Raw genomic sequence first — 13,634 nt, 5'->3', positions numbered from 1 at the left:
CTCACTGTCAGTGAAAGAAACTCCAGGGTCACTCGTTGCGGGTCTGAGGCCAGGAGGGAGACACAGGAGGATAATGAGGCCAAATCGCTTTTGTCCAGTTCCTGGGCCTGGCAAAGACACCAAAGCTCCTAATATTCTTCCTAAAAGGAAGGAGGAGTGTTTCGCTTTGGCTAAGAGACCAGGATTAAAACTAACAGGATAGGGAAGACTGGGTAGCTCGGGTCATGCTCTCACGGGTCTCAAGGTTTCCAGCCCCGTGTCAGGCTCTGTGCTGACAGCTCAGAGCCTAGAGCCTGCTTTGTATTCTGTGTCTCCCTCTCTCTCTGTCCCTCCCTGCTTGTGCTCTGTCTCTCTCTTTCAAAAATAAATAAACATTAAAAACATATATATATATATATATATATATATATATATATATATATACATATATATGTGTATATATACTTATATATGTATATACATGTATATATGTATCCATATACGTATATATGTGTATATACGTATATAGATACATACATATGTTTATAGATACATATATATAGATACATATAGATAGATAGATAGATAGATAGATAGATAGATAGATAGATAACTAACTAACAGGTTATGCATGGTGGTCTGGGAGCGGAGAGTGGCTCGCAGCAAATGTGTGGTTGAGGATTCAGAGGGCCGGTGCCATCCAAGCCTAAAGCCTGCAGAAAACTACAACTTCCAGCGTCTCCCGCGGCCCGCCTGAGCCCTGGCTGTCATGTGACCTCGGCTCACGTGTCTCTGCAGCCGGCTCGGGTGGGAAGCACCTTAGGTAGGTGGTAGGAGGTGGAGGCGGTGGAGGGTGGAAGTGTTAAGTCTCGGACCCCAGCTGTCTAGAGCCCTGCCCACTCCGTGCGGGGCTCCGAAGCCCGGCGTCGTCGGTCCCCCGCCAGCCCTCAAGAGGACCGGCTTTGCCGCGGCGCCATAGTTCGGACTGTTTCCACCTAGTGCTAGGCCTGAAGCGCCTTCCTAGCTTACCTCACAGCAGCCCACTCGCCTCGCTTGGGGCCTGGGGATCTGCCCCTCCGCGCCGGGTGCGCCCTAACCCACCTCCCAGTGCAGCCCTCCCTGCTTATTTCTGGGATCCAGCCCCAGACTGGACTGGGAACCCACTCCGGTTGGGATCTGAGAGGGCCTATTGCAATGGTTACAGCTCTGGCCTGAGCCTGTGGACATCATTTTTCTGGTTCTGCCGACTATCTGCTGTGACATTAGTCTAGCCTCTTTCCTTCCCTGGGCCTGTTTCTCTAACTGATCTGCTGCTCCATTATTGAGTTAACGTCAGAGCTGCTGACGCTCTGCTGACCAACGCAGAAACAGCTCACACTCTTCTCTCCACTGACAGCAGATTTTAGATAAAGTCTTGAAGAAGAAATTGGGGCCAGAGAGGGAAGTGAGGAAAATCAGATCCCAGGTCTTCGAGAAGGAGCTGTAAGAACAACACACCCTCTACCATAGCCCATCAGGCGGAAGGAGAAGGTAAGGTGGGGACAATGGAACCGGGGACTTCGCATGGAAGGACAGCCAAGAGATCTTGGACCAGTGCAGAGACCTCTGTGTCTGAGATGTGAGCAGGGTGGAGGAGGGGGTCTCACAGCTCTGGGAGCCCTGACTTTGCAGGCTCTTTCTTGAGCTATGCTGGAAACCTGGGAGCCCAGAGCTCTCTGCCTCCACTACTCACAGCTTTGATTTTTTTTTTTTGTTTTGTTTTGTTTTGTTTTGCTGTGTTACTGGTTGAGTAACAGGTTGCATAAGAGGAAGCCTGTGGCATCTGATCTTTCTGGACTTGGAGCCAGCAGAGAGATATTTCCTCTGGAGCTGTGTCCCTTGGTTGCATGCTTGGTGAGAGCACCCAAACTCTCTTTTTTCCCTCTCATGAACGTATGGTTCCCATCTTTGTTCATCCATCACCAGGAGAAGCAATGAGAAGCATCCGACAACCTGGGGGTGGGCGGTGGCCTCATTAGCCATTCTAAACCCCTCAGTGTGCTGAGGGCATCAGAGAGACGCCTCTCTGATAGGCAATGTTTAGGTCAGTCACAAGGGAGAAGAGTGAGAGTTAGCCTTGAATTTTCAAGGGCTTTGCAAGCTACACAGAATTTAGACTCTGGGCTAGAGGGCAGTATGTTGGATTGTAATATATTGAAATACCCACACTTCTAGGTGAGGGCTGCGATTGCAAACCCTGTGGTGTGGAAACAGGCTGGGAGGCCAGATAGATTTAGACCCAAATCCTGCTTTGCCTTTTGCTAGCATGTGACCCTGGGTCAACGATATGATCTCTCTGAACCTTATGACCACTGTGATAAGGACTGAATGAGATAAGATATGTCCAAGATACTTCTGCCCAACAGGAGTGTAGCCTCTCCGTAGTGCTGATGTGTTAGTATTCCGCTCTCTTAGGTTTAGGACTTATTTACCTATGGGTCTCTAAGCCTGAAGCAAGCAGGCTTTACATCAGATATATTTCTGCCTCTGCCACCATACACTGTGACACCCAAATGCAGTGTTCTGCAGAGGCACACCTGGGTTTGAATGTCAGCCATATGACCTTGGGAATGTTGTTTCAGCGTTCTGTGCCCATCTCAGGATAACAGTAGTACCTGTGTTTCCCATCTAGGTTGAGAAGAGCCAGAGCTCACAGGCCTCCTAGGATAACAGCCCCAAACAGGCTAGTGCCGCCCTCCAGCTGCCCAGGGGATGTGGTTGTGAGGCAGAATCCACAGACCCCGTGGGAAGAGGGCTCCGAGGGCCATGGCCCAGGTCAGCATCAACAATGACCTTGGCGAGTGGGGTCTGAGCACGGACTCCGGGGAGCGGGCCCGTCTGCTGCAGAGTCCCTGCGTGGACACAGCCCCCAAGAGTGAAGGGGAGGCGTCTCTTGAGAGTCTGGGCAGAGGCACCACTTCCACAATTGGGGCCATCTTCATCGTCGTCAATGCCTGCCTGGGTGCAGGGCTGCTCAACTTCCCGGCGGCCTTCAGCACTGCAGGGGGCGTGGCAGCCGGCATCACACTGCAGATGGTGAGTGTGCTGGCCGTAAGGGCCAGAAATGCAGTTCAGGTGTTGGGTCTGAGCTCTTTACCTTGGAAGGGAGGCTTTGCCTCAAGGATAGTCAGTCAGTGACACAGGCTACCACTGCTCCCACCCTCACCTTTGGCAGACATTACTAACCTATCCCAGCACTCTTTCATCTGAGCCCAGGTGAGGCTGCAGAAGGCTTCCCAGCAGTTTGGACATCGACTGCATATTTAATAATTTTGTAGTTTATGTTTAAAAAGTGGGCTCTTACCTTTTAGAACTACATGCTGGAATATTTACTGGTGAAATGATTTGATAGCTTGTATTTCCTTCAACATAATCCAGAGTGGCAGAGGGAAACAAGATGAGCCATGAGTTGATTATTTTTGAAGCTGAGTGATGGGTGCATGGTGGTTCATGATACCATTTTGTCCCTCTTGTGTGTATTTGAAATTTTCCACAAAACTTCTTCTGTTTTTAAAGAAAATCTCAACTCGGCAGCCTCCAGCAATCTGGTAAAGTTGCCTACAAGATGAGGCTTATTTACCAAACTGGCGGTAGGCATTGGCCTAGTAAATGCTGAGCAAGATCAGGCAGCCCTTTGTTGCCAGGCCTGTCCCACACTCTGTGGCTCTGTCCTGCTTGCAGGGCATGCTGGTCTTCATCATCAGCGGCCTCGTCATCCTGGCCTACTGCTCCCAGGCCAGCAATGAGAGGACCTACCAGGAGGTGGTGTGGGCTGTGTGTGGCAAACTGACAGGCGTGCTGTGTGAGGTGACCATTGCCATTTACACTTTCGGCACCTGCATCGCCTTCCTCATCATCATCGGGGACCAACAAGACAAGAGTGAGGTTCCCCCTCAGTACCTACTTCATCCCTCCCGCTCGGCCCTCGGGATCCTGGGTGGAGGAATGGGCATGAACACCTGCCCAAGGCCTAGCCTGGGTCCAGCCTTCTTCTATGAATCCTCCCTCCTGGCTGCTGAGCCCATTAGGCAGATGGAGGCCCTGAGGCTCAGCAGAGCAGGAGGGCCACAGCCTGCAGGAGCCTGGCATGACATTCCCTCCTTCCTCCCTGTACAGTTATAGCTGTGATGGCAAAGGAGCCTGAGGGGGCCGGCAGCAGCTCCTGGTACACAGACCGAAAGTTCACTATCAGCCTCACTGCCTTCCTCTTCATCCTGCCCCTTTCCATCCCCAGAGAGATCGGCTTCCAGAAGTATGCCAGGTTCGGAGGCTCCACCCCAACCCAGGCCAGACAGAAGCTCTAATCACACACAGCTAAAGGCCCAGGCACTGCTGGAGAACCCCTCTCTTTCTGGGCAGCCAAAGTGGGCAAGGCAGCGTGGACCATGGCTCGCAAGGCCACCAGCATAAGATTTCCTTTTGTGTCTGCATCAAGGGAGACAGTGGCCCTTTGCATAGTGAGAGATCCTGTTCCAAATGTCCTTGTCACAGAAGAGACAGGTGGTTATCAGGAGTGTGAAGGGAGCTTCCAGGCCAGGACCTTGGCTTTCCCAGGGAGGAGGGGATTTTTTATCATTTGGAATTGTAAAGCCTGGCCCCATCTTCCATGCAGCTTAGTATGAAGAGACAGGACTGGCTTCCTGGCTCAGGGTCTGAAAAGCTGTGTAATTCTGAGCCATTTCCTGTGATCCACAATTGGCAGGGTCACACTTGGCTGTCTCCAAGGTCCCCTTTAATGTTGACATCCCCGTATTTGAATCTTCAGCCCTTTTACCTCCAGCGGCTCCTACTTCTCAAAGGCCCTTGTAGCAGTCACCAAGTGAGGGCTGCACTGATGGAAGAAACACATATGCTTTGAAACCCAGACCTCTAAGCCGAACCAGTGCATTTCCTAATGGTCAGAAATGTTAGTCTGGTCCCCTCTTGCGGTCCAGCTCCCTCCAAGCTGTGACTGGTTTCTCTAAAACCTATTTCTTTTTTTTTTTAAGTTTATTTATCTATAATAAATAATCTATACACCCAACGTGGGGCTCAAACTCATGACCCCAAGATCAGGAGTCACATGCTTTTCTGACTGAGCCAGCCAGGCGCCCCTCTAAAGCTTATTTCTCATGGATTTTTTTAATCTTTGTTTGGAATAATCTCCCAGTTTATTCAGTAGACACTGTGGTCACTAGAGCTGAGGGTAGATACCCCTGGGGTGCAATCAGAGAGAGGGCAGCTGGGGCTGGGGAAGAGGAAACTCAAACCATTCTTTCTGGCAGCTTCTTGAGCGTCGTGGGCACCTGGTACGTCACTGCCATCATTATCATCAAATATATCTGGCCAGATAAAGAGATGACCCCAGGGGACATCCTGACTAGGTGGGTAAGAACCCCAAGGAAGTCGCTACTTGGGCTCCAGGAAGTACTGGGTCAGACATCAAAAGGCCATACAGGTGCTCTTTTTAAAGCTCATTAGGTCACCAGAGCTTGACTTGTTGGTCATTGGAGAAAGGAGGCAAGAGTGAGAACCAACATCCAATATCCAATATCCAACAGATAAGCCATTGTAAGACTTGGCCTCCAGTTATGGAGACTACCAGGGTAGAATTGCATATTTTTGCAACTTGTCCTTATCTGTAATTTCTGTATGAGGATGAATCTGTTTTCTCATTTAAAAAAAAAAAAAAATTCTTGTTTTTGAAAGAAAAAGGAAAGCAACTCCAGTGCAGCAACCAGAAATTCTGGATTTTGGTCCCAGGAGGGTCTTCCAGAGTCTCAGTGTACTGACCAGTGAAATGGAGATGTGCCCTCTCCCTGTTTCCAGACTTAAGGGGGTTGAATGTGTAGAATAGTGGTTGGTGGAGGCCATGGTGAGATGAGTGAAGAGTAAGGACATGGGGCGGTTGGTGGCTCTGTGGGATTCACAAGCAGCAGACTCTTTGTGTGTTTGTCCACAGGCCAGCTTCCTGGGTAGCCGTGTTCAATGCTATGCCCACCATCTGCTTCGGATTTCAGGTGCCAGTTGCAAGGTTCCTATTGTCCTCTTAGCTCACTCCCCACCCTGGGCAGGAACCCACATTATAGGGAGGATGGGGACATCCTGGGAGGAAAGACAGAGTCAGAGCACTGGGACTTGTCCTTTGTCCCTGGTGCCTTTGTCCCCAAACTGCCTCCCTCTGGAAACTGGGAAGGGGTCACTTCCCCACCATAACTGTGACCTTCACCCTAACAGTGCCACGTGAGCAGTGTGCCGGTCTTCAATAGCATGCGGCAGCCCAAGGTGAAGACCTGGGGTGGGGTGGTGACAGCCGCCATGGTCATAGCCCTCGCTGTCTACATGGGCACGGGTGAGTGCTCCCCTCTGATGGCTGGGCTTGGAGTGCTCCCACTTTTCCTCTTTGTCTCCAAGTCCTCTGGCCAAGCTTTCCTGGGGACAGCCCAGCATTCCCAGCATATCAAACACTTCTGTAGGCATTGGCTTGAACCTGGGCTGCCTTGGGCCTCCTCCCCCCCAAATGAGAGAGATGTATTCACCCATTCACTTGGCAGCTGTCAGTCAGTGCCTCGTGAGTGCCGGGAACTGTTCCCAGCACAGGGGATGCCGTGAAGATTGACAGACCTCGTCCTGCTTACCTGGAATTGACAGTCTAGCCAGAGGGTCTTACAAGAGTAAGGCAGGAGTCAGTAAGGACATCCAGACAGTGGGGAGTGCCACCACAACAGTGAGACAGAGAAGCTGTGAGTGGGACTAGGAGAGGTGGTGAGAGCCTCCATGGTTCACAGGAGGCTCCTGTCTGAGGAGCCCCAGAGATGAGGAGCGAGCATCTGAAGGGCTGAGAGAAGAGTGTTCCAGAGAGGCGGGAAATGCCAGGCCCCTGAGGCAGGGACAGACAGGGCTGTGCAGCTGGAGTGGGGTGATTTGGGGGTGGGGGGCAGGCAGGGAGGCCAGACAGGGACCGGAGTAGGTCCTGTTGGGCCTGAGGACTATGGGGAGCCCAAGAGGAAGCATTTCCAGCAGGGGCACATCTCAACAAAACATGGCTGCGGGCGCCATGCGGGGAATGGTTTGGATGACAAAGCAGAACAGGAAGACCAGGCTGTGATTCCTTCCACAGGTGTTATGGGGCCAGCATTGTTCTACCTCTGAAGACAAAGCCAGGAGCAAGAGGGGCAAATAGGCCAAGTCCCTGTCCTGGGGCTCATGTTCTGGCTGGAGAGACACACAATGAATAAGTGTAAAAGGAAAACACACACACACACACACACACACACAGGAGAGTTCTGAGGAAAATAGAGCAGGGTGCTGTGAGTGAGCGCCCAAGGTCAGGGGTTATTGTGGATGGGCAGGGTGGACTCATTCTCTGAGGAGGGGACACCAGAGCTGTGACCTGAATAGTGAAGAGATAGGGGTGCGAAGGGCTGAACAGACAGAAGGTTAGTGCAGAAGTTCTGAAACAGGAACGTGCTGGGTGAGCTCAGGATGACAAAGGTGGCAGTGGGGAGGGGATGTGAGAAGTCAGGGACAAAGCCTCGGGTCCCAGCCTGACACTCTCTCAGCCTCCAGAGCTGCTCCAGCACCCTCCCCATCTGAGTTGCACCCTGGAGTAAATGGTCCATCCCCCTCACCCTCCCAGGATTGCCCCTGCCAGCCCTCTTGTCCCTGTCCTCAGGCATCTGTGGCTTCCTGACCTTTGGAGCTGCTGTGGACCCCGATGTGCTCCTATCCTACCCCTCGGAGGACATGGCTGTGGCTGTTGCCCGTGCCTTCATCATCCTGAGCGTGCTCACCTCCTACCCCATCCTGCACTTCTGTGGGCGGTGAGCCCCCTCCCCACCCCATGGGAGTGCTCCCTCTCACCAGGACTCCTCAGCACCCCTGAGAGCCCTTTGAACATAGTCCTTTGGCCTTTTGTGAGTCCTCTTAGAACCTGTAGTCAGATCCTTTCCTGAACACCTAGCCTCCGGCGTACCCAGACCCTTTCTTTTCAGGAGGACAATAGCATCAGTTCCCACGAGGTGAGCATGTCCTGGGCCAGGCCAGGCCCTAAGCACATCACATCCACCATCCCATCCCGTCCCCGTGGCAACCACAAGAGTACTGCTGGACCCATTGCACAGAACAGGAAACAGGATCAGCGCTTAGGGCCTTACCCCTAGTCTACGCACTCAGAGGTCTGGCTCTGTGAACCGGAGGTGGGGGCCTCTGAGACACTCTCTGTGTGGGCAGGGCGGTGATCGAGGGCCTGTGGCTGCGCTACCAGGGGATGCCCGTGGAGGAGGACGTGGGGCGGGAGCGGCGGCGACGCGTGCTCCAGACTCTGGTCTGGTTCCTGCTCACCCTGCTGCTGGCACTCTTCATCCCTGACATCGGCAAGGTCATCTCAGTCATCGGAGGCCTGGCTGCCTGCTTCATCTTTGTCTTCCCAGGTATGGACCTGTGCCCGCCCCCTGCACACTGCCCCCTGCCCCGCCCATGCAGTACCAGCTCCCAGGGTCTCCCGGCCTCAACTCCTCCCTTGCTTACCTGCCAGGAGAGTAACCACCAGCCCTTACTAATCACCCACCTCAGGCTCTGCGCTAACCCCTGCCCCTCCTGAAAAGAAGGGATAGATGTTATCTCCATTCTGTTGATGAGATGTGAGGAGGTTAAACAGACTCAACCATTGAGTAACAACTTTTCTGACCCAAGTCTGTCTAGGTGCACAGCCTACACTCTTAACCTTTCATTCGCTTCTCTGTTGCTGCCTGACTGTTAGGGATCCGGCTGGTTCAGCCCATTACAACCCAGAGAGTGCCAGGGTCTGGCGGCAGCACCCGGATACAGAAGTCGGGAGACCCAAGTTTCAGACACAAGTCTGCCACCGGATCCCCAAGAAGTGCTCCCACCTGCCCAGCCATGAGTTCTGCCTGTACCCAGCTTATTTCTCTCTAGGAGACCAACTTGAAAGTCCTTGCCACTTTGCAAGGAGCAGGGGGGGGCCACATCTGCTCAGAAGTGCCCTGGGAAGGGCCCTCGGGGTGGTGGGGGCTACTGCTGAATCCCCTTCCGTGGCTGCCCCTTTGGCTCTGGGGCTCTCCTGCAGCCCGAGGAGAGCCTGTCAGACGCTGGCCTCTCCCGGGAGAGCAGATGCAAGGCCTCCGACTGCGCATGGAGTGGGGCAGAGGTGAAGAGTAAACACGGGCCTTTCTCCATTCACCAATACCTCTTGGTAAAGGGGGAGGGTGGGCCTGAGTGAAGGAGCCCGCCTGAGCTCTCGGGGCCACGTCTTCTCTTCCAGGGCTGTGCCTCATTCAAGCCAAACTCTCGGAGATGGAAGAAGTCAAGCCAGCCAGGTAAAGCAGAGCCCGGGGCGTGTGGAGGTGCCACATGAGGGATGAGCTGGTGGGGGCGGGGGCGCTTAAAACAGGGAGAGATCAAGAGACCTGTGGACTTAAAAATAGCAGAAGAGTTTTTGGGGCGCCTGGGTGGCTCAGTCAGCTAAGTGTCCGACTTCAGCTCAGGTCATGATCTCACGGTTTGTGAGTTCGAGCCCCGCTTCATGCTCTATGCTGACAGCTCAGAGCCTGGAGCCTGCTTCAGATTCTGTGTCTCCCTCTCTCTCTGCCTCTCCCCCACTCATGCACGTGCGCACTTTCTCTCAAAAATAAATAAACATTAAAAAATTTTAAAAACAAGACAAACCTCATACCTTTAAAAAAAAAAAAAAGGCTTGGGGCGCCTGGGTGGTTCAGTCGGTTAAGTGGCCAACTTCGGCTCAGGTCATGATCTCGCGGTCCGTGAGTTCAAGCCCCGCGTCAGGCTCTGTGCTGACAGCTCAGAGCCTGGAGCCTGTTTCAGATTCTGTGTCTCCCTCTCTCTCTCTGACCCTCCCCTGTTCATGCTCTGTCTCTCTCTGTCTCAAAAATAAATAAACGTTAAAAAATTAAAAAAAAAAAAAAGGCATAAGAGTTGTCTAAATACCTAAGAAATGGGTGGCACATGCTAGCTGTGACAGTTTAAATGCTACTGAAGGACTTTAGAGAAAAAAGTGGAAGTTCCTCTTGCCCCTACAGCCCACTCCCCACCACATCCCTTCTCCTGAGAGCTCTCTGTCATCAGTATGGTCTTCTAGTTGTTTCTGTGTGTGCATACATGTCCAAATACATAGAGCTACGCATACGTATGCACAAACACATGAAATTTTGTGTCTGGTTTGGTTTTTTCAAAAATGGCTTCATGCCAGACGCTTTTCTACCACTTGCTTCCTTTCACTTAACCATGTGTGTTAGAGATCACTCTACGTCAGCACAAGAAGATCCATCCACTTCTTCCCTTTTTTAAGGGCTGCGGAGTGTTCTAGTGTGTGAATGTGTGAATACTCTTATACATGTGCATCTTGACACACCTGTTTCGAGGATCTTACTAGGATCAATTCTTAGAAAGAAGTTGCTGGATCAAGGGGCATGCTCATTTTTACTTCTGCACATGGGTTCAAATTTCCCTCTAGAAAACCAGTTAGAGTCCTAGCAGTAGAGTGAGGGTACCCTGTTCTCCACACCCCTGCCAGTATTGTCTAGAACAGCCTTTTTTTTTTAATTTTTTAATATTTATTTATTTTTGAGAGAGAGAGAGACCGAGACAGAGTGTGAGCTGGGGAGGGGCAGAGAGAGAGGGAGACACAGAATCTGAGCAGGCTCCAGGCTCTGAGCTGTTAACACAGAGCCCTATGCAGGGCTTGAACCCATGAACCCACGCTTGACCAACTGAGCCACCAGGCGTCCCAGAACAGCCTTTTAAATTTGTGTTAGTCTAGTAGATGAAAAACACAATATTGTTTTAATATCCACATTTCCTTGAATAGTGCAGAGGTTGAAAACAGCTTGTAAGCTTTTTTAAAAGAATTATATTTACATATTCTATATACTTCATTCTATAATGAAGTAATATTCATTATAGAAAACTTTAAAAGTACAAGTGTAAGGAAGAAAATTTGAGTCATCCTTAATGTCAATACCCTGTTGTATCCTCTTACTGCCTTGTCACTATATTTGATATATATATTTGCAGATGTCTGCGCTTTTTTTTGTAAATGGAATGGATCACACTCCATGTGACCTGCTTTTTTCTGAACACGTTTCCATCAGGAGGCATGCATTCTAATCCTGGTTCTGCCCTTGGCTTGCTGTGACCTGTCAATGAGCTCCATTAGGTCTTGGTCTTCTGACCCATGGACTGGATCTTACACTTGGCCCCACATACCTTTGTATGAAAAGTCATTTAGAAGTAGGAAGTGCTCTACTCACTAGAGAAATGCTATAAGTAATTACAATAATTAACTCACACACACACACACACACACACACACACACACACACACACAAGTCTGCAAAGCCAAGGGTAGGTTGACTGACTAGGCCTCTCTCTCCTGCCTTACAGCTGGTGGGCGCTGGTCAGTTATGGTGTCCTCTTGGTCACCCTGGGAGCCTTCATCTTCGGCCAGACCACAGCCAACGCCATCTTTGTGGATCTCTTGGCATAACCACTGCCTCCCAGGCAACACATGGCTTTTGCCACTGGACCCAGGAGCCCATCTCTTAGAGTTGTGGGGTCACCTTGAGTCCAGCATCATTCCCAACTGCTGGTAGGATGACATCTGGACATCCTTTTCCAAGAACAGTTCTGGAGTAAAATCAGGCCTCACACCTCTGGACGGCTCAGACCCAGCTCCCCCTGCTCTCCAGTCCTGGCAGTGCCAGGATGGAGGGAGGAGGTCTTGTATCACAGAAGAACCTTCTCTGTCCTTCAACTCTCGACTTCTCCACCTCTGAAAAACATGGGTGAGGAGGATCAGAACATCTCAGAAAAAAGACCGCAGCCTGACTTTCCTTTGGAGAAAGTATGGGCAAAGGGCCACTCGACAGAGCACCCTGTCCTGAGCAGGACCTGTGCTCATTATCCCGGGACTCAGTGCCTGCTCCAGTTGGGCAGCCGTTTGGCCAGCCATGACTTCTCTGGGATCTGGCAATTTCCAAAGGTAGCACAAAAATCATACAGATGCACAGAGGTAGATAGAGTCATGCCTTGTCCACCCCCAGCCTCGGTCCAAAGTGAACCTGTAGACCTCTTTTCCGTGGCTAATTGACATCTCCCAAGGCTTTGAGGCCTCACCCTCTTTCCCCAAAGCTGAGGGTCCAGGCATCCCTCTCCTCCTCCATCTCCAGACATCATCAAGTCTAATGTTTACAAACGGTGCCAGCCCGGCTCTGACCCAAAGGACAGGGGCCGTCCCGTGCCACCACGGTGCTGTGAGTACTCCTCAGTTAGCTTTCCCCTTGGCAGGAAGTCTGTTTATCTCACTCAGATTCCAGATGAGCCCCTCATTTCTGTGGCACAGGGTGGGTAAGAGAGAAGGCTGGGAATCTTTCAAACCCACGCACGTTGGGCCTGTCAGGGTCCAGGTGAGCCTCTCTGTTACCTTCTCTTTCAGTGACTGCTTCTCTCTGCCTGCCTTCTGCTCCCCTCTCCCCTGGCAACCCCAGCAGGATAGCCCACAGAGAAGAAGAGCAGCCGAGTTGTCACTGACTGGGCAGCACTTGAGTGTAGTCACGCCGGTCTAGAAGTTTCCCTTCTGGTTCAGATCTTGTCTGCTCCCTCCCCCCAGCATTTCTTCAGCCCCTCCCCCAGTTTTCTAGCTCATTCTCTCCTGCTCACGTAACACTGGGGCAGGAGTTGTGCCCAACCCTCTCGTGTCAGCTTCCTCAGCTCCACAGGCCCACCAGACCTGGCCTCAGTGACCCAACACCGAGGTCACATGTGGGTTGTACCCCAGGTGGGGTGAGGAGGGACACTCTTCTCCCATTCTCAATTCCCAGTTTTCCCTCCTTGGCTGTTCACTTTGACCAATGCCAGGCATTGAATCAGGCCTCCTCCACCTGGAACTCCTAGAATTTCCTTGGCCCTGCCTGCCCCAAACCTCTGTACGAGGGGTGAGAGGGACCCCCACCCCACAGCCCTCCACTCAGGGCAGTGAGACCACAGAAGCAGAGACTGGCCGCAGCCAGATGGGTTCTGCTCAGGTCCTGGAGTGGATGACTCACCTTTCTTCACATCCCTCAGCCCCTCAGCCCCTGGAGCCAGACCCCCTGTGCTGTTTTCTCTCCTCCCCCTGCACAGCACCAGGTCCTTTCAGTGTCCATCCATGCTCAGTCAAGGGATGGGGGTGTAAGGGGAGTCCTCGCACAGAAACAGACCCATCAGGAAAAGGAGCTGGAATCTGGCCATGTGGCCTAAGCTCAGGAGCCCCCTGCCCTGCCCTCCCAGCCAGGGTATTTTACTGTTTCTTTTCTACTTGTGCACATTCATACCAGAGAGGATGGCTAATAAAAAGAGACTGTGCTGCTGAGCTCTGTGGCCTATGTCCAGTGCTGGGGACACAGTCCAGACCACTGACAGGAAGAAGGTAGGCTGGTGGAGAAGGGGTGGGGCAGGCACTTCTGGCTTCATTGTCTTTGACCCCTGTGTCAGGGATGAGTTCTGCTGTGTTCCCCTGACCAAGACGGGAGCATGCGAGTGGTTCTTGGTACCTCCCCTCTCTTCCACATCCCATCAGGCCCTGCCTGCCAACCTGAGGATTTACCCTGGGCTCCTGTCCT

At 52.0% G+C, this 13,634-nt stretch overlaps 1 protein-coding gene across 6 annotated transcripts; it reads left to right on the top strand.

Annotated features, from left to right (window-relative positions):
• Nucleotides 1-722: 722 nt before the first annotated feature.
• SLC38A7 (solute carrier family 38 member 7) lies at nt 723-13,384 on the top strand. Of its 6 annotated transcripts, XR_006197205.1 has the most exons (13): nt 723-802; nt 1,376-1,509; nt 1,776-1,872; nt 2,651-3,054; nt 3,700-3,898; nt 4,135-4,279; nt 5,283-5,381; nt 5,960-6,017; nt 6,235-6,349; nt 7,673-7,820; nt 8,230-8,429; nt 8,759-9,335; nt 11,419-11,463. XR_006197205.1 is itself a non-coding variant. In XM_042919276.1 (12 exons), exons 3-12 carry the CDS (start codon nt 2,785-2,787, stop codon nt 11,519-11,521), a joined length of 1,392 nt encoding a protein of 463 aa, XP_042775210.1. In that variant the 5' UTR covers nt 823-1,509; nt 1,776-1,872; nt 2,651-2,784; the 3' UTR covers nt 11,522-13,384. The 6 variants fall into 6 exon arrangements, 2 of the variants coding, with proteins under 2 accessions (XP_042775210.1, XP_042775209.1); XR_006197204.1 differs by lacking the exon at nt 723-802 and having other exon boundaries at nt 823-1,509; XR_006197206.1 differs by lacking the exons at nt 723-802; nt 11,419-11,463 and having other exon boundaries at nt 823-1,509; nt 8,759-9,166; nt 9,281-9,335.
• The last annotated feature ends 250 nt before the right edge of the window (nt 13,385-13,634 follow it).

The sequence above is a fragment of the Panthera leo genome, chromosome E2 (genome assembly GCF_018350215.1).
Source record: "Panthera leo isolate Ple1 chromosome E2, P.leo_Ple1_pat1.1, whole genome shotgun sequence".
Lineage (NCBI taxonomy): Eukaryota > Metazoa > Chordata > Mammalia > Carnivora > Felidae > Panthera > Panthera leo.
Note: the sequence above shows the minus strand (reverse complement) of the source record. Positions and strands in the feature narration are given on the sequence as shown.